General features: G+C 39.6%; 1 protein-coding gene across 1 annotated transcript; it reads left to right on the plus strand.

The window, feature by feature from the left end:
• The first annotated feature begins 1,881 nt into the window (after positions 1-1,881).
• On the plus strand, positions 1,882-16,723 carry LTV1 (LTV1 ribosome biogenesis factor). The gene is made up of 11 exons (XM_055433138.2): positions 1,882-2,078; positions 3,053-3,184; positions 4,020-4,193; positions 8,199-8,286; positions 11,089-11,230; positions 11,587-11,842; positions 14,102-14,229; positions 15,123-15,262; positions 15,757-15,809; positions 15,994-16,194; positions 16,320-16,723. The coding sequence occupies exons 1-11, from the start codon at positions 2,076-2,078 to the stop codon at positions 16,428-16,430; spliced, it is 1,428 nt and encodes a 475-aa protein (XP_055289113.1). The 5' UTR covers positions 1,882-2,075; the 3' UTR covers positions 16,431-16,723.
• Positions 16,724-23,691: the final 6,968 nt, after the last annotated feature.

The raw sequence follows: 23,691 nt of genomic DNA on the forward strand, positions 1-23,691 counted from the left end.
ACTTAGACTTTGGAAAGACCAGAAATTGGGAAGAGGAAATACAAATTTGAAGAAAGGCCTGCTGATAAAACTTGACTACACTACCATCCTCTTTTGCCCAGGTAAAGCGCTGAGAGTGGGCCAGCACCCATCTGAAATCTTGTGGTGGTGATGGTTTAGTTGCTAAGTTGTGCCTGACTCTTGCGACCCCATGGACTGTAGTCTGCCAGGCTCCTCTGTTCATGGGATTCTCCAGGTATGAATACTGGAGTGGGTTGCCATTTCTTTCTCCAGGGTATCTTCCTGACCCAGGAATCAAACCCTAGTCTCTTGCATTGTAGGCAGATTCTTTACTAACTGACCTATGAGGGAAGCCCTAAGTAGATATCCTTATAGTCTTTGCTTAAACTATGACCAAATGTTTGAGGGATAGCTTGAAAAAGAATAAACATTAGTTTCCACCTCCTAAGCTAAGGTATGCAAACACCAAAGAGATTCTGAATATATTAATCCAAATGCCTCGACTGTCAACAGAGTTGGGGAGAAGGGTTGTTAACTGGATGTTTGAACACAGTTCATTAAGTGGAAAATAAAGACTTGATTAAGCCTAAGTGCTGCCTAGAATAGCAAGGCCCCATTTCATGAGAAATGCTGGGCCGGATGAAGCACAAGCTGGAATCAAGATTGCTGGGAGAAATATCAATCACCTCAGATATGCAGATGACAACACCCTTATGGCAGAAAGTGAAGAGGAACCAAAGAGCCTCTTGAAAGTGAAAAATGAAAATGAAAAAGTTGGCTTAAACCTCAACATTCAGAAAACTAAAATAATGGCATCTTCTCCCATCACTTCATGGCAAACAGATGGGGAAACAAGGGAAACAGTGAGAGACTTTATTTTGGGGGGCTCCAAAATCACTGAAGATGGTGATTGCAGCCATGAAATTAAAAGATGCTTACTCCTTGGAGGAACAGTTATGACCAACCTAGACAGCATATTAAAAAGTAGAGACATTAATTTGCAGATAAAGGTCTGTCTAGTCAAAGCTTTGGTTTTTCCAGTAGTCATGTATGGATGTTTAAGTTGGACCATAAAGAAAGCTGAGCACCGAACAACTGATACTTTGAACTGTGGGGTTGGAGAAAACGCTTGAGAATCCCTTGGACTGCAAGAAGATCAAACCGGTTCATCCTAAAGGAAATCAGTTCTGAATATTCATTGGAAGGACTGATGCTGAAGTTGAAACTTCGGTACTTTGGCCACCTGATGCAAAGAACTGACTCATTGGAAAAGACCCTGATGCTGGGAATGACTGAAGGCAGGAGGAGAAAAGGGTTACAGAGAATGAGATGGTTGGATGGCATCACCGACTCAATGCACATGAGTTTGAGTCAATTCCGGGAGTTGGTGATGGACAGGGAAGCCTGGCGTGCTATAGTCCATGGGGTCACAAAGAGTCGGACACGACTGAGCAACTGAACTGAACTGAGGATCCTCCGTTGCTAAGGCAACCAGCTCTGCGTCCAACCCAAAAAGGGAACTTGAAACGTCGGGGACCCAGGAGAGTGGCCACCTTTCTTTGGTGTAGTTTATTTGTGTGTTCTATTTGTCTTGTTTATGGAGAGGAATAGGCAGGAAATACAAGTGTCAATGGGGATGCTTGGTCCGTGGCTTCTGTTCTCAGCAGAGGGCGATATAATAGCAAGTTCGCCCATAAACAGCGACCCCCTTTCGCGCCTCATCTCGCACAAGCGCCCACGACCCCCTTCCCCAGCTGATTTAATTAAGGACAGAAAAGCCCCGCCCTCCCGGGAGTGGAAACAGCTCCACCCACCAATAGCTTCTCGCGATCCTTGAGCCGGCGTGAGCTTTGCGGAATTTCCGGTCGTGATCCTTCAGCCTCTCGGCGATTGGTCCGTTTCCACGGCCTGCTGAGTGATTTCCAGCCGGTTCCCGGAGCCGCACGTGTGGAGTGGAGTAAAGACTGGCCGGTGAGCTGATTCTCAGAGGCGTTCGCGAGATACCGTGTCACCTTCCGTCCGACTAGGAGAGTGCTGTCGTCCCTGTTTGGTGTGAGCGCCGCGCGGCTGCAAGCATGGTAAGTAGGAATTGGGGCGCCCTGGTTTGGCAGAGGCTAGGCCGGGTCCCCTAAGCCAGTGGCTTCTGCCTCCTTTAACTGGGATGGCACATCCGAAGGTGAAGGCAGGCGGCTTTTGGCCCATTGTCCCGGTTTGGGTCACCCTAACCACCGCGGGCATAGTTTGCAGTTTAGAGGGGGGCTTCCACGGCCTAGCGTGCCTGTGGAGTAGACAGAAGAGAATGGCCTACTAACCCTAACCCTTTACCCTCCTAGAGGCCTAAAAACCTGTAACAAGGCACACAGATGCGACACCCAGTGCTTCGTGACGTCAGGCGGAGAGGGGTTTGCTCGTCTCTCCAGACGTTGCAGTGGCAGGTGTCTGCTCATCTGTCTGCTCTGGGGAAGAGGAGCTTCTAAGATTGAGCCTACTCAATTGGAATGATCTTTCAGTTTAGAAACTCGAGGGTGTGCAGTGAAACGAGAAGGTAGAACGATGGTGAATCTTGTATTTCAACTTCAGCTGTTGTGTCATGGTTTTAATAGTTAGTACAGGAAGTGTTTCTCCTGCTTGTAACTCTTCCTCAGATTTTCCTGTGGTGGACACCCATTCTGGTTCAGACTCTCAGGGGTCTTCTCTAAGCCCCCACTTGAAAGTAACTGTTGAGTCGTTACCCATCCCTGTGTTTCGTTTTGCTTGACTTCACAAGAAATCCCTTTCTCAGTGATTTGCTTGTGGAGAACAGGAACTTTAACTTTCCCATTGCTATATTCCCAGCACCTGTAACTAGGTTTGGCACGGAGTACCTCCCAACAAAGGTTTGTTGAAGGAAGGTAGTTGTTTTCTTTTTTTTTTTTAACATAGTTGATGTTGCCTGCCCTGAAAGTGCAGGTTTTGACAATCTGTTGATCTTATTGAATATGCCTGTGTGGGGTATAATCAGTGTTTTTTTGCTGTTGTTCTGATTTACTACTGTGATTCTGTTTCTTTGAAGCCTCACAGGAAGAAAAAGCCTTTTATAGAGAAGAAGAAAGCTGTGTCTTTTCACCTGGTCCACCGGAGCCAAAGAGATCCTTTAGCAGCAGATGAGACTGCACCCCAGAGGGTTCTTTTGCCTACACAGAAGGTGGGTCCTATTCTATAGCCAGTAAGTTTGTAGGTGGATTGTTGATCGTTTTTAATTATATTAGTCAGCTGCTGTTCTCAGATAACTGATCTTCTGGGAAACAAAACATGTGATTTAATTCTCAGTAAATATATTCATTTTTACATTATGCATGTTTATTTTGATTGAGAGAATATTTTTATTGGAGATGTTTAAGTGAGCAATCTTGTAGAGTAGTGGAAAAGATTTACTAAACCATCAGCAGCAATGCTTTATGGTGTTACTTAGGGCACAATCATATGCTTAGTCTTTGCTTTCCATGAGATACTGGCATTTCATAACCACAGACTGCATTTTTGCCTCCTGGTCATCTCATGAAATGTAAAACTCATGAGTTAGCTTTAGAAAATGCAAGGGAGCTTTTAAGAGGTTGATTTGGTAATTATCAGTCAGAGTATACTTGTTAAGTGGAAGGAAATATCGGGGAACCCAGGCATATTTAGCTTTGTTGTAAAGCCAATTGGTGTTATGCATTGAGAAGTTTCTTTGCATATAAATTCAGGAAATTGTACTTACCTTTCAGTGCACCCTAGTCTTTTAATTCTCCACGTAACATGGTAAAATAGCGTGTGTGTGTTTCTTGGCTTGAATTGTTGCACAGAAGTGTCTCATGGAAGCAGGAACTGTTTTCATTCCATTTTAATTTTATGTGGCATCCTGTGTTTCCTGAGTTTGTCAAGAAGTCTTTATCTTATTCGGATCAGCCAGAGTGTTCATGGGTCATCTGTGCGCAGTGGAAGGTTCCTGGGTTTTATCCTTGGAACAGGTACTCTGTCCATTTTGTTTATTATCCTAGATAAAAGATGAAGAAAGGCGAGCAGAGCAGAGGAAGTACGGAGTGTTCTTTGACGACGACTATGACTACCTGCAGCACCTGAAGGAGCCGTCTGGGCCCTCAGAGCTCATTCCCACAAGTGCCTGCGGCGCCCCTTATAGGGCAGACGGGAGAGAAGAGCCTTTAGAAACTTCAGTAAGACTTTTCAGTGATTTGAGTGTGTGTGTGTGTGAGAGGGGCCGTGAGTGAGTAAACCACCACCTTTAAATCCAGGTAACTGTTTGAGGCAAGAAAGGGTGTCAGCTGGAGAGCTGACTCTGTGCTCAGTAGTTGCCGCTCATGGGTTCTAAGCACGGGCTTAGCTGATCCCACGGCAGGTGGGATCTTCCATACCTGGAATCAAACCCATGTCCTCTGTATTGGCAGGCAGATTCTTATCCACTACACTACCAGGGAAGTCCTTATTTTTAGTTTAGTATTAGTGTATAGTAAATTTTCCTGTGAAACTTTTATATCACTTTTGGCACTCAAAAAGACGTACTTTGGGTTTATAGACAGAAAGGGGAGATACAAAGAGCATCAATTTCCCCTGCTTCTCATCTCCAGTCCTGCCATGGTCTTTCTTTTCCTTGGGAAAGATATGATCATAAGCTCCTCCAGTCCATACTTGTTGCTTAAGAAAAGTCAAAAGGGTTAGGCGTCAGCATGTTATACCAAAGAGGTATTAATAATAACTGTTCACTTGATCATTCACTCATTACGTCGTAGCTCTCTTGGGAGGCCACACACCCCATTACCACATCTTTACCAGAACCTATTTCTCTACACCTTCTTCCCCAAGCCTGTTATATCCGGAGTACAATATGTATCTTATTGACTCATTTCCTTCCAATGACCCACTGTAGGAGGGAAAGTGGCTCAATTTCTTTATCCTAAGTAATAAATGTTTTAGTGAAGTCCTAACATTCTTCTTGGAGAAGGAAATGGCAACCCACTCCAGTGTTCTTGCCTGGAGAATCCCAGGGACTGGGGAGCCTGGTGGGCTGCTGTCTGTGGGGTCACACAGAGTCGGATACGACTGAAGTGACTTAGCAGCAACATTCTTCTGGTTGAATTGTATTGGCCAGTAAAAGATTGTTTAATTCATTTGAGTAAAAGTAACCACTATCTAATTAACTCTTCTGACAGAATAAGACTATTGAAGGGCACTTCAGTGATGTTTACAAGGCTATGTGGATTGTGTTGGAAAAATAAGTGCCATTGAAAACGTCAACAGGCCTTTATCCAAGATGTAATTACTGTCTAAACTCTATATATATATGATTGTTTTCTCCGAAGGTAATTTATTAAACACAAGCTGATCCTCCTCTTTTTAACCCCAGAGTCCAAGGATAGATAATCACAAAGTGTCTTAAAAGTACATATTTTACCACAGTTTTTGAAAAGTTATTGTAATATGTACCAAAATTATTAAATTATGCACTTTAAATAGCTGAATTATGTAATATGTGAACTATATCTCAGTAAATTTTTTAAGAAATAGGACTACAGCAGAAAGCCAGACCTTTTTCCATGTTTCTGCACCTGAAAAACTCTTTAGAAGCCATAACAACTTACTAGATAGGCACTCATGCTCTTCAGTGGCTTTCAGCAGGCTTTGTCTGTGAGCCAGTGAGAATGTGCAACTTGGCTTCCTGCCTGCTCCTTGACGGAGGATGGGACAGTTTTGAGGTCCATGGACAGAGAACACATTGTGGTGACTCTTACATTATCAACTGTGTAGTTGAAAAGATGAAACTAAAGCGTAGGGACCTGTCAGAAAATATGTGCTGGCCCATGTTGAAGTAGATTGTATGGTGTGCAGAATGAGAGAGTTGACACAGAGGAAAGTTCCAGAACAGTAATCAAGAGGAGCTTCATGGAGAACGAAGAAACTGAGCTGGCCACTAAAACGGGTGGATTCTATTGAAGAGAGAAGGATCATTCCAGTCAGAAAGAAGGGACATGAGGTAGTATTGTGGGTCATTGTGTCTAGCACATGTGTGCTCCATAAATTACTTTGAATTATTCCATGATGTAAGGAACTGGACTTGATTTTATGTGGAGGTTCCATTACTGAGTAACAGTAAGGAATCTGGACATATAGAGTAGACAAGGAGTTTTAATCTGGCAGTAATAGCCTTTGACTATGTGGATTACAATAAACTGTGGAAAATTCTGAAAGAGATGGGAATACCAGACCACCTGACCTGCCTCTTGAGAAACCTGTATGCAGGTCAGGAAGCAACAGTTGGAACTGGGCGTGGAACAACAGACTGGTTCCAAATAGGGAAAGGAGTACATCAAGGCTGTATATTGTCACCCTGCTTATTTAACTTCTATGCAGAGTACATCATGAGGAACGCTGGGTTGGAAGAAGCACAAGTTGGAATCAAGATTGCCGGGAGAAATATCAATAACCTCAGATATGCAGATGACACCACCCTTATGGCAGAAAGAGAAAAACTAAAGAGCCTCTTGATGAAAGTGAAAGAGGAGAGTGAAAAAGTTGGCTTAAAAGCGCAACATTCAGAAAACTAACATCGTGGCATCTGGTCCCATCACTTCATGGCAGATAGATGGGGAAACAGTGGAAATAGTGACAGACTTTATTTTGGGGGCTCCAAAATCACTGCAGATGGTGACTGCGGCCATGAAATTAAAAGATGCTTGCTCCTTGGAAGGAAAGTTATGACCAACCTAGACAGCATATTAAAAAGCAGAGAGATTGCTTTGCCAACAAAGATCTGACTAGTCAAAGATATGGCTTTTACAGTAGTCACGTATGGATGTGAGAGTTGGGCTATAAAGAAAGTTGAGCACCAAAGAATTGATGCTTTTGAACTGTGGTGCTGGAGAAGACTCTTGAGAGTCCCTTGGACTGCAAGGAGATCCATCCAGTCCATCCTGAGGGAAATCAGTCGTCAATGTTCATTGGAGGGACTGATGTTGAAGCTGAAACTCCAATACTTTGGCCACCTGATGTGAAGGACTGATTCGTTTGAAAAGACACTGATGCTGGGAGAAATTGAAGATGGGAGAAGGGGACGACAGAGGATGAGATGGTTGGTGGCATCACCAACGCAATGGACATGAGTTTGAGTAAACTCGGGGAGTTGGTGATGGACAGGGAAGCCTGGCATGCTGCATGGCGTCTCAAACGACTGAACTGAATAAAAGATTGGACTAGATGTAGATTAAGCAGCATCTGACTGTCATCTGTACCCTGGTTATCCATGAGTAAGATGGTGCCCAGAAAATAGATGTGAAGTAACTGTATGCAGAAGTTCAAAACAATGAGTGGGTCACAATGATTTATGATCTTCCTAGGATTTAAGCAGCTAATTCAGTGAAAAGTAGTGCCAGTACCAGAGATGAGGACGTTACCTCTGGTTTAGGTAGAAAAAGACTAATTTTGTTTTGAAATTTGAAGAGCTGTGAGACCAGGATTTGAATCCCCCAAACCTCACTTAACTAGTCTCAGGCAGTCATGCCATTTAACCTTTCTTAGCTTGTGTTTGACTGAAACATGCTGACAAGTCATGGGGTCGATAGGATTAAGTGAAGTGATATACTAGATTAAGTTTTAATCTAGTGAAGTATTACAGGGAAGTTGCTTTTGAGATGATGGGGATATACATGTTCAAAATTGGTAACTGGAGTACAAGTGAGACAATGCAGAATATGGTTGTTTTAGTAGAATTGCCGTAACAAATTACCACATATTACCACTGGGTGGCTTAAAACAACGGGGATGTATTTTGTCACAGTTGTGGAGCCCAGAAGTCCAAAAGCAGGCTTTTGGAAGGTTGTTCCTTCTCTGGGCCTCACAGAAGAATCTTTTTGTGCCTGTCTCCCAGTTTCTGGTAGTTGCCAGCAATCCTTAGTTTTCTGTTGCTTGTAGGTGTAGCACTCCAGTCTTCCTCCATCTTCATATGCCTTTCTCCCTTGTGTGTCTTATTGTCTTCGCATGGCCTCCTTATAAGGACACACCATCATCCAGTATCATCTCATCTTAACTAATTACATCTGTGAGGAACCTGTTTCCAAACCAGGTCACTTGCTGAACTGGGTGGACATGAATTTGGGGGGCACTTCAACTCTTAGTAGTTCAAAAGTATTTCTAAATAAATCTAACCACTGCATAATTTATTTTTCAAGACCAGTGGAATTAAGTTGCCTTCCTCAGTGTTTGCATCAGAGTTTGAGGAAGATGTTGGATTGTTAAATAAAGCAGCTCCTGTTTCAGGTATGTATAATTTTAACTTCAAGTGGACAGAGCTTCATTTTACAAAAAGCAACATATAGTAATGATACAGAGTTTTTCTGTCCCTGATAAAGTATTGGAACAATTGAGATGTGTTTGAATTCAGATTAGAGATCATTAAATTAGGAAGGGTAACTGTGAGCCATCAAATTGTTAATCTTTCAAGTTCCTATTTGGAGAGGAAAGTGGGAAAATTATTTTTGGTGAGCTAGTAGGGGAATTCTAGCCTTAACCTAACCTCTCACAAAGGAAACAGTGATACTCAGTACATTTATGTGGTACAGTCATGAAAATACTTAATCTGTTTGCTTTCAGAATTTCTCTCAATAGTATAGAGAAGTATTTTATAGAAGTCCGTCTTACCATCTATTCTAGATACAACAAAAATTAATAATGTTTGGGTTCTTTTTTGCAGTACCAGGAGTATAATGAACAAACAGAAGTCCACAGATGTGGTGCTTGATATTTCCTACTAAACTGCCTTAATTATTGACCAACACTTGTCGTGTGTCATTCATTCATTTAATCCATTTTGCAAATTTGTTAGTTGTTTAGATTGGGTTAAATCAGAAAAAACATTGTTTCTGACCTCTTAATTATCATCAGCTGGGAAAGATAGACAAAGAATGGGAAATTACAATCATAGTACAAGTGAATGAATTGTTGTGAAGCCCCAAAGATGTCGTGGTTGATGTCTTAGGTAGAGTTTAAGTAGGCAGATGGAGGTGGGGTGGGGAAGAGAGGATATTCCAAGAAAAAGCATGAATATAGGAATCTGCACACCTTTTATCTATAGTCGGAATTTTATCTGGAATGAAGGGTAAGTGTTGATATGAAACACGGCTGGAGGTCGAGTAATGGCCACTCTGTGAAGGGTGTTGAAAGCCATGTCAGTTTACAGGTTTGAACTTGAAAGTGTTTCTAGGACTCTAATATTTTTACATATAGAACAACACAGCTAAAGAAACAGGTTGGGATTTGTTAAAATATCATAGTCTGAAACGACAGAAAGTCTGAAAAGACTGGAGTTTCACAGGCTACAGATACTTATTGCTGCTGCTAAGTCACTTCAGTCGTGTCCGACTCTGTGTGACCCCATAGATGGCAGCCCACCAGGCTCCACCGTCCCTGGGATTCTCCAGGCAAGAGTACTGGAGTGGGTCGCCATTTCCTTCTCCAACAGATACTTGTTAGGTTGGTGCAAAAGTAATTGTGATTTGCATTATTGAACTTTGCCCTTTGATATGGGAATCCATTCTTTAGCAAAAGTAGTTATGTTATACATCATTTTAATGTGCATTTCCTGCTTTATGTGTTTTTTTTACTAATGACTTATTAACTTGCTGTTCATTTCATGTTTATTTTAGACTGCAGAAATTATGTTAGACAAAAGGCAAATTTCAGCGATTTTTTTTTTTTATTGGAGTTCAAAACTGGGTCATGGTTGTAAAGCAGTGGAGACAATTCACAACATCAGCAACGCATTAGGCCCAGGAAATGCTAAGAAACTTACAGTGCAGTAGTAGTTCAAGAAGTTTTGCAAAGGAGACGAGAGACTTGAAGATGAGGGAGCATAATGGCCAATGAGAGGAAGTTGACAGTGGCCAGTTGAGAGCAACCATCAAAGCTGATCCTCTTACAGCTGCAGGAGAAGTTGCCAAGAACTCGGTGTTGACCATTCTACTGTCATTCGACATTAGAAGCAAATTGGAAAGTGAAAAGGCTTGACAACTGGGTGTCTTGTGAGCTGACTGAAATTCAAAAAAATTGTTTTGAAGTGTCATCTTTTATTGTATGCAGCAGCGAACCATTTCTTCATCAGATTGTGACATACAGTGAAAAAGTGGATTTGATACAAGAGCTGGGGGTGACCAGCTCTGTGGTTGAACGGAAAAGAAGCTCCAAAGCACTTCCCAAAGTCAAGCTTGCACCCAAAAAAGGTTATGATCACTGTTTGGTAGTCTGCTGCTGGCCTGATCCACTGCAGCTTTCTGAATCCCAGCAAAACCCTTACAGCTGAGAAGTATGCTTAGCAAATCAGTGAGATGCACCAAAAACTGCAAAGCCTGCAGGCAGTATTGGTCACAGAATGGGCCTAGTTCTCCACAGCAACGCTTGATCACATGTCACACAACCAACACTTCAGAAGTTGAATGAATTGGGCTAGAAAGTTGTACGTCATATGCCATATTCGCTTGACCTCTCGCCAACTGACTACTACTTCTTCAAGCGTTTCAATAACTTTGCAGGGAAAATGCTTCCACAACCAATAGGATGCAGAAAATGCTTTCTAAGAGTTCATCGAATCCTGAAGCATGGGTTTTAACACTGTAGGGATAAACTTATTTCTCACTGGCAAGAATGTGTTGATTGTAATGGTTCCTACCTTGATTAATAAAGATGTATTTGAGCCTAGTTATAATGGTTTAAAATTCACAGTCCAATACCACAACTACTTTTGTACCAGCCTAATAATGTGTTGCTTCTAACAGGCGAATTTAAAGCCCAATTTTTTCCTGCAGTTAATAGCTTTGAGTTTTGCTAACTAGACACAGCTTAATATTTTAGATCTGGGTTTTACCAGTAGGTATTTGAACCAGAGGGACTTTTTCTTTTTTAAATTTTCTTGCAGTTTGTTTTTACTCCTGAACTTTTACAAATTTTAATCACTGTTTTATCCTCCGTATATAGAGTCAGGCATGTAATAGCTGCTGAATTATATTAGTTAAGTGAGTGAATCATGCTTTCTTGGGAATTACTGCTCAATTTTTGTTTTCCTTCTAGGACCTCGGTTAGATTTTGATCCTGACATTGTTGCAGCTCTTGATGATGATTTTGATTTTGATAATCCGGATAATTTACTTGAAGATGATTTCATTCTTCAGGCCAATAAGCCAACAGAAGAGGAAGAGGGAATGGAGATAGAGTATGTGTGGTTTGTTTTGAAGCAGGAATGCCCTGACTGTTGCTTCCATAGGATTATAACCATTAGTTATAGCTGGAAGAGACCTTTGAGAGCATTTAATCTGAGTTTTCTCATTTTAGGATAGAAAATTAAGACTTGAGGTCCTTACAAGCCATCAATAGATGGGGCTAAAGTCCAAGTCGCTTGATTGCTAGTTCATTACTTTTCCAACCAAATCATACAGGTCAAGCAGCACAGCTGTTCTTGCCTAAACAAGGATCATGCCTGAAATACCCTCAAATTTTACTTGTGTAAAGTCATTTGGTTCTGTTGTTTTTCAAGTTGTTTTGACAGTTAATTTATGGCTCTGACTTTAGGAAATCTGAGGCTGAAGATGACAGTGAGTGGGAAGATGTGGATGATGAGAAGGAAGGAGGTAGTGATGACGATAGGTATGACCATGCAGGCTCATCAGATGAGGATGTGTCTGCCCCCGGAAAACCTCTTGGGGCTGTAGAAAATCACTTCTTCTGGGAAGAGGAAACAAAAAGTCGCTTTACTGAGTATTCCTTGACGTCCTCAGTCATGAGAAGGAATGAACATCTGACCCTACATGATGAGAGGTTTGAAAAGGTAAGGTCTCCAAGTGGGGAGCCTTGTAATACCAGCTCCTAGTACACATTATGACGTTGGAACCCAAAACTAGAACTTTCAGTGTTAGAAACAGACTGTGTCTTTTAAAAACAGATCATAAAATGGCCCCAGTTTTCATTCTGGAAAGAATGTGTTTAAGTCAGAAAGTGAATGATCAAACCTCCTCACATTCCTCGTAGAATCTGATAATTTGATTCTGAACCTCTCTGATCCCAATCTCTAAGAGTATGCTATCTTCAAGCATTGGCCTGGGCATAAACAAAATTCCATTTTTTTCCCTTTTGTTTTTTTTGAGTGTTTTTCTTACTGTTATATCCCAAGACTTAATATGGTGTCTGGCATATGGCAGGAGTTCAGACTGTTAAGTAAATGATGAATAAATTCCTTCAAGAAATGCCTAAGATAAAGGTTCTAACTTTGCCTTTGCAGTGAGTATTCATTTCCCTCTTTTCTCCAAGAAATAGGCAAACTGTTACTAATAACCTCACTTTTCAGGAGTTACATCACCCCTTGCTTAATTCTTTTACAAAGCCTGACAGTGTTTACAGCATTTGAATAATACAGTAAACATCATCTAAACAAAGAGTGAAATTTGTGCATTTACACCATTTCTTTGCATAATGAGTGAATATGGAAGTATCTGAAATATTCTCAGGTAAAGATTTCTGCCTAGGATTTGTTCAAGCTGAACAGAATAACTGCCTTTCATTTTAAAATAGTTGATGTACAATGTTATATCAATAATAGGTGTACAGTATAGTGATTCACAGTTTTAGAGATTATATTCCATTTATAGTTATTATGAAATATAGTTATTGTAAAATATTGGCTGTATTCTCCCGTGTTGTACAGTGTGTCCTTATTTTATGCCTAATAGTTTATGCATCTTAATCTGCCCCTCTGTTGCCCCTCATCCCTCCCCTCTCCACTGGTAGCCTCTAGTCTGCACTCCATATTGTGTCTTTTCTGTATTCACTAGTTGATTGCGTTTTCTTAAGTTCTGCATATAAGCAATATCATACAGTATTTGTCTCTCACTTAGCATAATACCCTTCAAGTCCATCCATGTTGCTGCAGATGGCAAAATTTCATTCTTTTTTATGGCTGAGTAGGCAAGCCACTCCAGTACTCTTGCCTAGAAAATCCCATGGATGGAGGAGCCTGGTAGGCTGCAGTCTATGGGGTCGCTAAGGGTCGGACACGACTACGCGACTTCACTTTCACTTTTCATTTTCATACATTGGAGAAGGAAATGGCAACCCACTCCAGTGTTCTTGCCTGGAGAATCCCAGGGACAGAGGAGCCTGGTGGGCTTCCGTCTATGGGGTCGCACAGAGTCGGACACTACTGAAATGACTTAGCAGCAGCAGTAGTCTTGTATGTGTGTGTTCATACATGTGTCCACACATACCACATCTTTATTCATCTGTTGATGGGTGCTTAAGTTCCTTCTATGCCTTGGCTGTTATAAGTAATGCTTCTGTGAACATTGGGATACACATATCTTTCCAAGTTAGTGTTTTTGTTTCTTTCAAATATATACCCTGAAGTGGAATTTGCTGGGTCGTGTGGTAATTCTGTTTTAGTTTTTTGAGAAGCTTCCATAGGGTTTTCTACATTGGCTACACCTATTTGCATTCCTACCAACAGTGTACAAGGGTTCCCTTTTCTCCACATCCTCACCAGTATTTGTTATTTTTATTGTTTCTGATAGCCATTCAAACAGGTGTGAGGTGATACCACATTGTGGTTTTGGTTTGCATTTCCCTGCTAATTGGCAGTTTTAAACATCTTTTATGGCCTGTTGACAATCTGCATTTCCTCTTTGGAATAATGTCTGTTTATGTCTTCTGCCCATTTTTAATCAGATTATTTGGGGTTTATTTTTTTTTGATGTTGAGTTTTATGAGCTGTTTATGTATGTTGGGTATTAACCTCTTAACGGTCTTAACATTTGCAAATATTTTCTCCCATTGTGTAGGGGTTTTTCTTTGATCAGTGGTCATTTTCATGTTAAGTGGAAGCCTATTTTTAGTCTTGATGTCAGTTTTAGAATGCTGAGTACAGTGTCTTCCACATCATATTATTATGGTGCCAAATCTCTCCTAATACTTAATTAGTAGTTGTGATCTCATGGTAGTGCTTAAATATTAAACAGGAGTAAAATGTAAAATTAACATTTAAATGCTATAGTCTTTACATTCACTTTTCATATTATGTTTTCTCTTTACATTCAAGTTTTATGAGCAATATGATGATGATGAAATTGGAGCTCTGGATAATGCTGAATTGGAAGGTTCCATTCAAGTAGACAGCAATCGCTTAGAGGAAGTTTTGAATGATTACTATAAAGAGAAGGCAGAGAAGTATGGTGACTTTTCTTTGACTTCTTGCTTGTTTTCATTTTCAAATAAAGTCTGTAATCGCACAGCAGAATCTCAAAAATTAGTCAGAATCCATATTTTAAAAATAATACATTTTCCCTAATCTTTCGCTCATATTTTGCTATTAAGAGTCCTGAAGATGAATATCCGAATATAACAGTAAGCGGAAACACTTGAGAGCCACTTTCTATAGCTTTGACCTGAGAGTCATAGTGGAATAACAGGATTAAAGTACAAGGTTACATACATTTGGAGGACATGGTGCTTCTAGCCTCTTCGGCTGAAGAATCATTCTGACTTCTCAGTATATATACTCTTCATCTTCATGAAAAGGTGCTCTGAGAAGTAGATCAGAGTTTGTCTCTTCAACCTGATTAGCATAACTGTCTAGCCGAACGTTTGGTAAATCATCATATACATCAAGGTGATTTCTCTGAGAGAAACTAATGAGGTGTTTACATCTGCTCAAAAGGTCTGTGTTGCCTGATGACTATCATATGTAGATCCCAGTACAGGACAGGGGTTACATTTTTTTGAGTTATTTGAATACTTTCATGAGACAGATGGGCTAATGCTTTTCAAGGCTTTAAAAAAGATAATGTTATATAGGAAAACTTCCATCTTGTTTAATGTGCTAAAACTGTGTAAAGATACAGATAGGTTTTTCCTTCCTGTCAGCAGAATGACAGGGGAAAGGCAAGGCTGGATAGAGCTAATTGTGACAGGAAGTGACAGATGGGGCAAATGAGTTTGTGAATTTGAAAAAAGGCTGTTGTTTCCTTAGCTCTTTAGTGCAGTTTCAGTAACATATAGTGTAATAATAAGTGGTATTTTTTCCCCTCCTCTATCTTCATTTTGGAAAACTCAACCAAAAGTTGTGTAAAACTGAATACTCTTGAACCCTTCGAGGATCAGGACCTGCCAGTGAATGAGCTGGATGGGTCTGAGGAGGAAGAGATTGTTACTGTAGTTCTTGAAGAAGCCAAAGAGAAGTGGGATTGTGAATCTATTTGTAGTAAGTATCTTAAGTATCTGTTTTACTGCTGAAAGTATAACAGTAATTTTAAAGTATTGAGTACATTGACTTTTTGGAAAAGTACACATTTTGCGAAAGTATTTCAGTTTGTTTTTGTTCCATCACTAAGTGGTGTCTGACTCTTTGCGACCCCATGGAACTGCAGCACACCAGATTTCCCTGAACCCTCACTATCTCCTGCAATTTGCTCAAACTCCTGTCCTCAATGTTTCCCAGCATCAGGATCTTTTCTAGTGAATTGGCCCTTCACATCAGGTGGCCAGAGATTTGGAGCTTCAGCATCAGTCCTTTCAATGAATATTCATTTCAGTTACTTAGTTGTAAATTGAAATATTTAAAAATGTAGCAGACTCCATTGTTATTTTGAACTGTGAAAACCCTAAAGAATATAGGAGGAACTCGGTAATGTTTTTGATGAACTGAAAGTGAACTTGTTAATACATGGTTTTTTTGTGTGTGTGTTTTTTTTTAAGGTACATACTCAAATTTGTATAACCATCCACAACTTATCAAATATCAACCAAAGGTAAGGCATAGTGTTCTGAGCTATTTGAAGTATGCAGTGTCGGAAATGGAGTGTACAGATTATTTTCTCAGGGCTTTACCTCTTTGCGGCTTTCAACTCCATTATGAAAAGCAACAAAATGTGCCATTAGTGAGCTGTTTTTTAGTAAGAGTGGAAAATAACCCAATTCCATTGTATCTTTCAGCCCAAACAAATCCGACTATCTTCTAAAACAGGAATACCTCTCAATGTCTTACCTAAGAAAGGACTCACAGCAAAGCAAGTTGAACGAATGCAGATGATTAATAACAGTGATCTCCCTAAGATGTCAACCCAACCACGTTCTAAAAGTGAAAGCAGAGAAGATAAAAGAGCACGAAAGCAAGCTATCAAAGAAGAACGCAAGGTAAAATAATCTCAGATGTGAGATTTAGAAAGAGGCGGGGCAGGTATGGTCATGGGAAGTTTCTTTTGTAAAATTAGTCTACATCAGCATGAAGATTTGAATAAAATGAACATTTTCTTGCACAGGAACGGAGAATGGAGAAGAAAGCTAACAAATTAGCCTTCAAACTGGAGAAAAGAAGGCAGGAAAAAGAGCTGCTGAACTTGAAGAAGAATGTTGAGGGTCTAAAGCTATGATGGTGGAACATTTAAGATAAGGTGCTTTCCCCATTAGGGACTTCTCATTACTTTAAAAAATGAACAAGGATCTTCAAAGAGAGAAAACTGTTCAGTCTGCCATTTTTATTGGCAGGTATTTAAAAAAAAAAAAGTACAGTATTTGTATTTATATCATCAAGTTTTCTCTGCCAACTGTCTTGTAAATATTGTAATATTTTAGAATTTAATATGAGCTTAAATTTGCTTAAATAAATGACAATAGACATGAAATGTTTGGATAAATTAAAGGAAAAATGTCTTCATAACGTAAATGGAATTGATTTGTTCTTCATTTATTTGTACAGTTGTCCCAGTTGCCTTTTGCAGATGTTCTCAAATATTTCTTTGAAAGCTTTCCACTCCTTTTCAGGACTTAAGTGTTAGTTTGATTCCTGTATGTTGAAAAGTAGCCCAGTTAAAAACTCAAATTTGAAACGAGTGGCAAGAAGAGCTTCCCTGAGAAGGTTTCACTGGTTGGAAACTAAATTTCCCATTTCTGTATGCAAAGGGTTATTTCAAAAGGGTGGTAAAACAGTATCAAGGTCATTGGGACTCAATTACTGGCTGACTTGTTTTTGGAATTTAGGAACAGTGAAGACAGGAAACAAGAAATAATCAAGAAAACTTCCTTGGCTTCAGTGAGTACCTGGCTCAAAATCAGAAATATTTACTTAAGTTCAAACTAGAGAGCTTGTCTTTTCAGTGTTATTTAATGCTTGGAACCGTTTATACTGATTAAAATACATAGTTGAAAAAACTCCCTGTTTTTTGGTGAGATTTTTTTTTAACTTTTTCAAGGCTCAAGCAGTGACACCATCACAATTGTTAATTATTTGGTAAGCTGTGACTTTCTTGCAACAAGCAAGTTGTTAGTGACCCCTGTTCATGTGTCTGTGACTAATGCTTTGTTATCTGGACTATTCTGAAAAAAAAATCTGGACACTGTTGGTCTGAGCAGGGTACAGAATGGCTGGGGCACAACCGTTTTTAGCAGGTGAACTATATATGCTGTCTAAATTATTAGGAAGTGCCTTCATCTATAATTTGATTGAGGCTTTTCCTAAGCTGATAGGTGTTATCTTTCTCTGTATGTTATACAGTCTAAATTTTAAGTAATTACTGTAGAATTTAAAAAGAGTTGTGGAAAACAGTAGCATTAGGTGCTCTACCGACATTGATACAAAAAAAATTGGCTGAAGAGCTTGTTGTTATAGAAGTAGAAAACTGGAGAGCATGAATTTAAATGCCAGCCTGTAAAAGCAAAGGCCGGATGATGATTTATATTTGTATTGGGAATGTACTAAATCCTAAAGAGATGACCATATATTTTGGTAGCTATCTCATTTGAAGGTTTTTTAAACCACAAGAAAAGATTTAACAAGATGTGGAATGTTACTTTGACTTGGTGGTGTTCACACTCCATCTGTGGAACTTCTAATTTTACCACACCTGACTTAAATGGTTTAAGTCAACATGTTATATATTTTGCAGTTAGGAGAATGTGACTAAAAGCCACTAGTCTTCGTGAGAAACTTTGTGATTTTGGCAGATTATCCTCCAAATACAAAAAGATCTTGATTTTAATCAGGAAAAAAGTTCTTAACATAAGTTCATAACTTTTTGGAATATTTATGATGTGAGTCATGTATAAACAGTGGTTGGAAACTTCAGCTGTGTGTTTAAATGTATGGTGTCCTAAGTAATAAGGGAGTTTTACCTTCAAGGACAGCATTGTCCAAGGAGGCAGGGTGTGTGCAACAAAATATGACCAGCAATGTCAAGTCACTGCGATAAGTATCACTTGAAATGAGAATCTTGGTACTTGCTGTTCCCTCTGAAGTGCCCTTAACTGTAAATAAATCTTCCTTAAGGGTGGTGCTCAGTTGTCACCTGCCCTATAAACTTTTCCCTGACCATGTTTTTCAGAATAGCTCAAACCTTCCTCAGCATTCTTTATGTTCCTTTCTTTATGTTCTCGGTAACATCTTTTGGCATCTGAGATGTATCTTTTCAGTCTCTCCCTAGAGCACACTGAGGGCAGAGTATTCTTTACAAAGTTACCCCAGTCTAGAACAGAGCTTGGCATTCAGTAAGTGATTAGTAAGTAATATAAAATGAATGGCTATTTGGACAGATATTTCAGAAAAGAATTGCTTAAACTTAAAAAGGCCTAGATTCAGGCTTAGCCAGAAAGAAGGTCTCGGGCATCCGCAGACAGTGGGCAAAAATTACTTAAGAATTTGCGTGCTGTGGCTTAAGGACCTATTTTGTTTAAACACTGTCTGTAATTGGTGTAAAGTCATTTTTTTGGATACTTTAGAACTTATTTTACAAGTCAAAGTATTGAGAGCTATTATAATTTATGCTACCTGTGATGTATCCACACCTCCATTGTGATGTCATCAGATCACTTCAGGTGAAGTACAGAACTTTATAAAGATTGTCAGTAACTTTGAATTATCAATACTTTTATGTTCCTTCTTGTGTATTACCATTAGTATATTTTATTCAGCTTACTTGTTCCAGTTAAAGGTCAGAAGAAGGTAAAAATTCTTATGGCCTTGAGTTTTACTTGTAAAACTTACAGGAGAATGTATAATAAACATTCCAGTTATTCAAGTTAAGTAGAACAAGTTATTCAAGTTAAGAAATAGAACACAGAAACCACCTGTGTGCTTTTATTCAATTTATTCTTCCCTTTGGTAACTCTTACAAACCATCTAGACTTATATTAATCAACATCTGCATGGTATCCCTATGAACACAATATCTTGTGCTTCTCAGTTGTTCAAAGCTAAAGTCTAGGTCAGTGACTGTTTGATCAAGGCATCCTTGAGAAGATAGCTGAATAGTCTGTCTTACTTCAGCTCCCAGAGTTTTAAGAAACCCCATGTGTAGATGTCTGAACTGGGTGATGAATAAGTCCTGGGAACACAAGTCACCACAGTTGGAGCATCTTGGATCTCCTGCCAAAATAGGCTTAGCAGTTGTCTGCTTAGTCGTTTTATGTTTTCTGCTTCTCCACTTAGCATGACCTCTCTCCGCCTCTGAAGAGATGAGTGCAGAGCCTTTCTGTGGAGTGAGACGAGCCTCCTGAGCTGATCTAGACATCAGTATGAAGGGCAAGCAGGCACTTTTCTGGGATTTGGTCAAGCAAACCAAGTACAGAACAGAATGAGAGCCAGATAAATATAGGAAATAGTATCCTTAGATTACAAAGGCTGTGAATATCTAGGTTCTGACCACCTTCAGCATACCTGTGATTTATTCTCCTCCAGTCTGAACTGGTTGCTTCTCTAGTTCTGGGGCCCAGCTGTCTTCCTCCTCTCCCCCTTGTGTTGAATGCCTGTTTGCTGTATCTTATACTCACCATGTGGAGCATATATCCTCCAGTAATTCTTGAGACAGACATAGGATGTAGTCTTCTTGAAAGCTTACATGTCTGGAAATGTGTTATACTCCCGTATCTGATTGGTAGAAGGTTGGGTATAAAACTCTAGATTGCAGATTATTTTCCATCAGATGTTTGGAAAAATTTTCCCTGCATATTTTCATTTTTATTGTTTGTGACTCTGAAGCCATTCTGACTCCTGATACTTTGTAAGTTACCTTTTTTCTAAGTCAATAGAATCTGTCTCCAGTGTTACAAAATTTTACAATAATACTTATTGGTATAGATCTGTTTTCATTTGTGCTGGATCCTCTCAGTCAGGAGACTGATGTCCTTTCACTTCTGGAAATAGTTTAAAATTATTTTTATTTTCTTCCTTGTACTTTCTCCTTTCTCTCCTGAATTTCTGTTTTGGAGTAGGACCTTCTGGACAGGTATTGTAATTTGCATATGTTTCAGTATTTCCATGTCATTTTACTCTTGGGGAGATTCCCCTAATTATGCCTGCCTACCTGCTGTTGAGTATTTCTCATGGAAGGCTTTTAATTTCTAAGCTTTAATTCTCCTTTATAGGAGAAATACTATGGGCGTACATGCTGGAGAATTACTATGGGCGTACATGCTAGAGACTTCCCTCAGTTCTTTGGAAATTCCTGTCTTGTTCACAGTTAAGATTGGAGGAGGAAAACACTGGAGACAGAATGGATGGGTACCATCAGATGATTTTGAGCTTTTATTGTAGGGTGGTCTGAGGTGAGCTGTTTCTTGAATCTTCCCAGTGTCAGTTATCGTTAGCTCTTTCTCCATGGAATGATTATATTCTCAGGAAAGCTTGCATTCTGCCTTGAGAGTAAGGGTCTGGCAGGCAGAGTTCTGTGAGCCAAGTAGAGGAAGGTGGGTGTGGGATATTTTCTGCTTTCAACATCACTGAAAACGAGATTAATCACTAGATTATACATATGTCACATATACAGTTAATCCTCATTAACCATGGAGTTCCTCTTTGCAAATTCACCTACTTAATAAAATTTGTAACCTTAAATCAGTAGTCAAAGGTGCTTTCACGGCTGTTCACAGGCATGTACATTGCAGTTTAAAAGTTGAGTCATCTGACACCCATGCTCCCAGGTAGGGTAGCACGATGTGATGCTTGCTCCTTGTTTCAGCTGTCCTACTGTAAACAAGTGAACATTTTATGGTCTACTTCATGGCATGCTTTTCATAATGATGTACTTTTTCTTGATGGTTTCACTGCTTAAAAGGCTCCCAAGCATAGTGTTAGTGTAGTTCCTGGTGGTAAAGCGTCTACCTGTAAGGCAGGAGACCCGGGTTCAATCCCTGGGTCGGGAAGATCTCCTGAAGAAGGAAATGGCAACCCACTCCAGTGTTCTTGCCTGGAAAATCCCATGGACGGAGAAGCCTGGTAAGCTACAGTCCATGGGGTCGCAAAGAGTCGGACACAACTGAGCGACTTCACTTCACTTCAAGCATAGTGTTGCAGGGCTGTCATGTGCCTTATGGAGAAAATATGCCTAAAATATTATCTAAAATATGTTAGATAATCTTCATGCCAGTTTGAAGTGTGTGGTTGGCTATGAGTTCAGTGTTGTTGAATCAACTAAAGAAGGAGGTTAAAATGTGACAGAGGCTCACAGGAGCTTAACTTTGTATTTCCCCCAGGAGTAGTGTCAGTATTTGCACATTTAGTGCTTGCAGGGATGTAAGGAGTGTTAGTAGCACAGATATTGAGAATCAACTGTGTATATGTGAATGGTGTCCACCTACCCATGCCTTCAGCTGTGCCTCATGTTGACTCGTACACAGACCTTCTGTTTTATTATTTCTGAAGACTAGTCTTCTGCTAGAGTTGGAGAAAGGCAATCACCCAGGAGCTGTGGGATGACGGGGGAAGAGTCTAGGAATCTCCACCTCTTTTTAGAAGACTTTCCTCCTGATTCTCCATATTTTTGCAATCTCTTCTTCCTCACATATCCTGTCCCTGTGTCAGAGTTATGTCCTGCTTTAGAAGTTTCTATGATTTTGAAGGGTTCTGTGTGTAAACCTGGATGGTTTTCAGTTGTTTTGATTTTTGTTTCTTGCCATCAGCTTGGGAAGTGGATTTTGATGTTGTTTTACGTCCTCCAAGTTGGTTACCATGTCCGTCAGTTTTCCAGATTCCAGTTTTTGGTTTTTTTTCCCTTGTCCTCTTTCCTCCTGTCCTCAGGGTTCTCCATGTTTCTGAGTCCCTTTACCATAGGATTTGGGGAGAAAGCAAAAAGAAATGGGGTATTCTCTGCCATCCTAACTTCCTTAGTCTCAGTTCCTTTTATAACTCATGTTCCTGAGATAGTAAGTTTTGGCTAGTATGCCAGCCCCTTTGCTGAAGGGCCCTGAAAGATGGTAGTATTGCTCATATTTGCATGTTCTAGACTGCAAAGGACTCAAGAGTTTTTTTGATTCACTGACAACTAAATAAGAAAATATCTTTTTCCTTCTTTGCAGTGTCTTTATAAGGTGCAATATAAGTAATGTGGATTGATAAATGTCTCTACAAAGCATTCTTAACTTCCAGCTCAGAAGAATGTCTAGTCTCAAGTAAAATTTTTTTCCAACTTCATTACAGCCATAATCCTCTCCAGGTTTCTTACAAAAGTTTTGAACTGAGATTTTGTAATGCTTATTTATCATTGTTTACATGCTAAACAAAACTGTTGATCACTTCCAGATCACTTTTCTCATTTTAAAAATTGTCTTTTAAGGTTGGGAACCAATGTATAAAAACAATAGCCACTTTAATAGTCTGCTGAGACTCCAGTTAGGGTAAAGTTAGAAATAGGTAAGTTAATGTCATTGTTGTAGAATCTTTTCTATCAAAAGAGTTTTTTTAATGTCATTCTTTCTTTAAAACAACAGTGCATAATGTATATAGAAAAATTGAAAGTTTAGGAAACTCAGGTTTCACCTTTTTTCTTAGCACTCTAGGTAATTATATGTGTTGTGTGTGTCCCATATATATATGTGTGTATATATATCTTTCCAGTCTATTTGTAAATACATGAATAAAAATGCGTCTTAAAATTTTCCGTATTCTCCCACAAATCATTTTTAATTACTACATTTTCATTCACTCATTGACAACCTACTTCTGTAGAGGCCAAAAAGTATTTATAACTTTTGGCTTTGCAGGCCATATGGTCTCTGTTACAGCTACTACACAACTCTACCTCTGTAGTTTGAAAATAGCAATAGATATTATATAAACAAATAGGCCTGACTGGGTACTATGAAAACTTTATTTATAAGATCATGCAGCCTCAGATTGGGCCCAGTGGCCACGAATTGCCAACCCAAAGGTATTTAAACTTTTGATGCAATTCATAAAAAGTTGTGGAGATTCCTGCACTCTCTGTCTAGTTTCCACCAAGTTACATCTTAACTACAGATGTTAAATCCAATGTTAAACCCAGAAAGTATACATTGGTACAATGAGTGTTTGTAGTTCCACGCTATCACTTCCCGGCTCAGATCAAGTGTAGTTCCATGCCATGTTACCACATGCATACCATCAGCACCACAATAAAGACAGAGAACTAGCCCATCACCCAAAGGTCTTCCTCATTCCATCTCCCTCACTGACCATCCCTACCTCCTGGCAATCACTAATCTGTTTTCCATCTCTACTTCTGTCATTTTGAGAATATTTTACAAATGGAATCATACGTGACCTTTTGAGAACAATTTTTCACTCAGCAGTGAGATTGAATCAGGTTGTTTTATGTATCAACAGTTGTTCGTTCTCTTAAATTGTGTCCAATTCTTTGCGACATTATGGTCTGTAGCGTGTCAGGC

Source organism: Moschus berezovskii, chromosome 10 (assembly GCF_049115385.1).
Source record: "Moschus berezovskii isolate FMDL1 chromosome 10, NW_MosBer_1.0, whole genome shotgun sequence".
Taxonomy (NCBI): domain Eukaryota; kingdom Metazoa; phylum Chordata; class Mammalia; order Artiodactyla; family Moschidae; genus Moschus; species Moschus berezovskii.

What these genes read in the sequence shown, in the direction of transcription:
- LTV1 (XM_055433138.2), top strand. An exon ending in TAAAGCAGCTCCTGTTTCAG is followed by an intron (nt 8,287 to 11,088) that starts GTATGTATAATT and finishes TTTTCCTTCTAG; the next exon opens with GACCTCGGTTAGATTTTGAT. An exon ending in TTATCAAATATCAACCAAAG is followed by an intron (nt 15,810 to 15,993) that starts GTAAGGCATAGT and finishes TGTATCTTTCAG; the next exon opens with CCCAAACAAATCCGACTATC.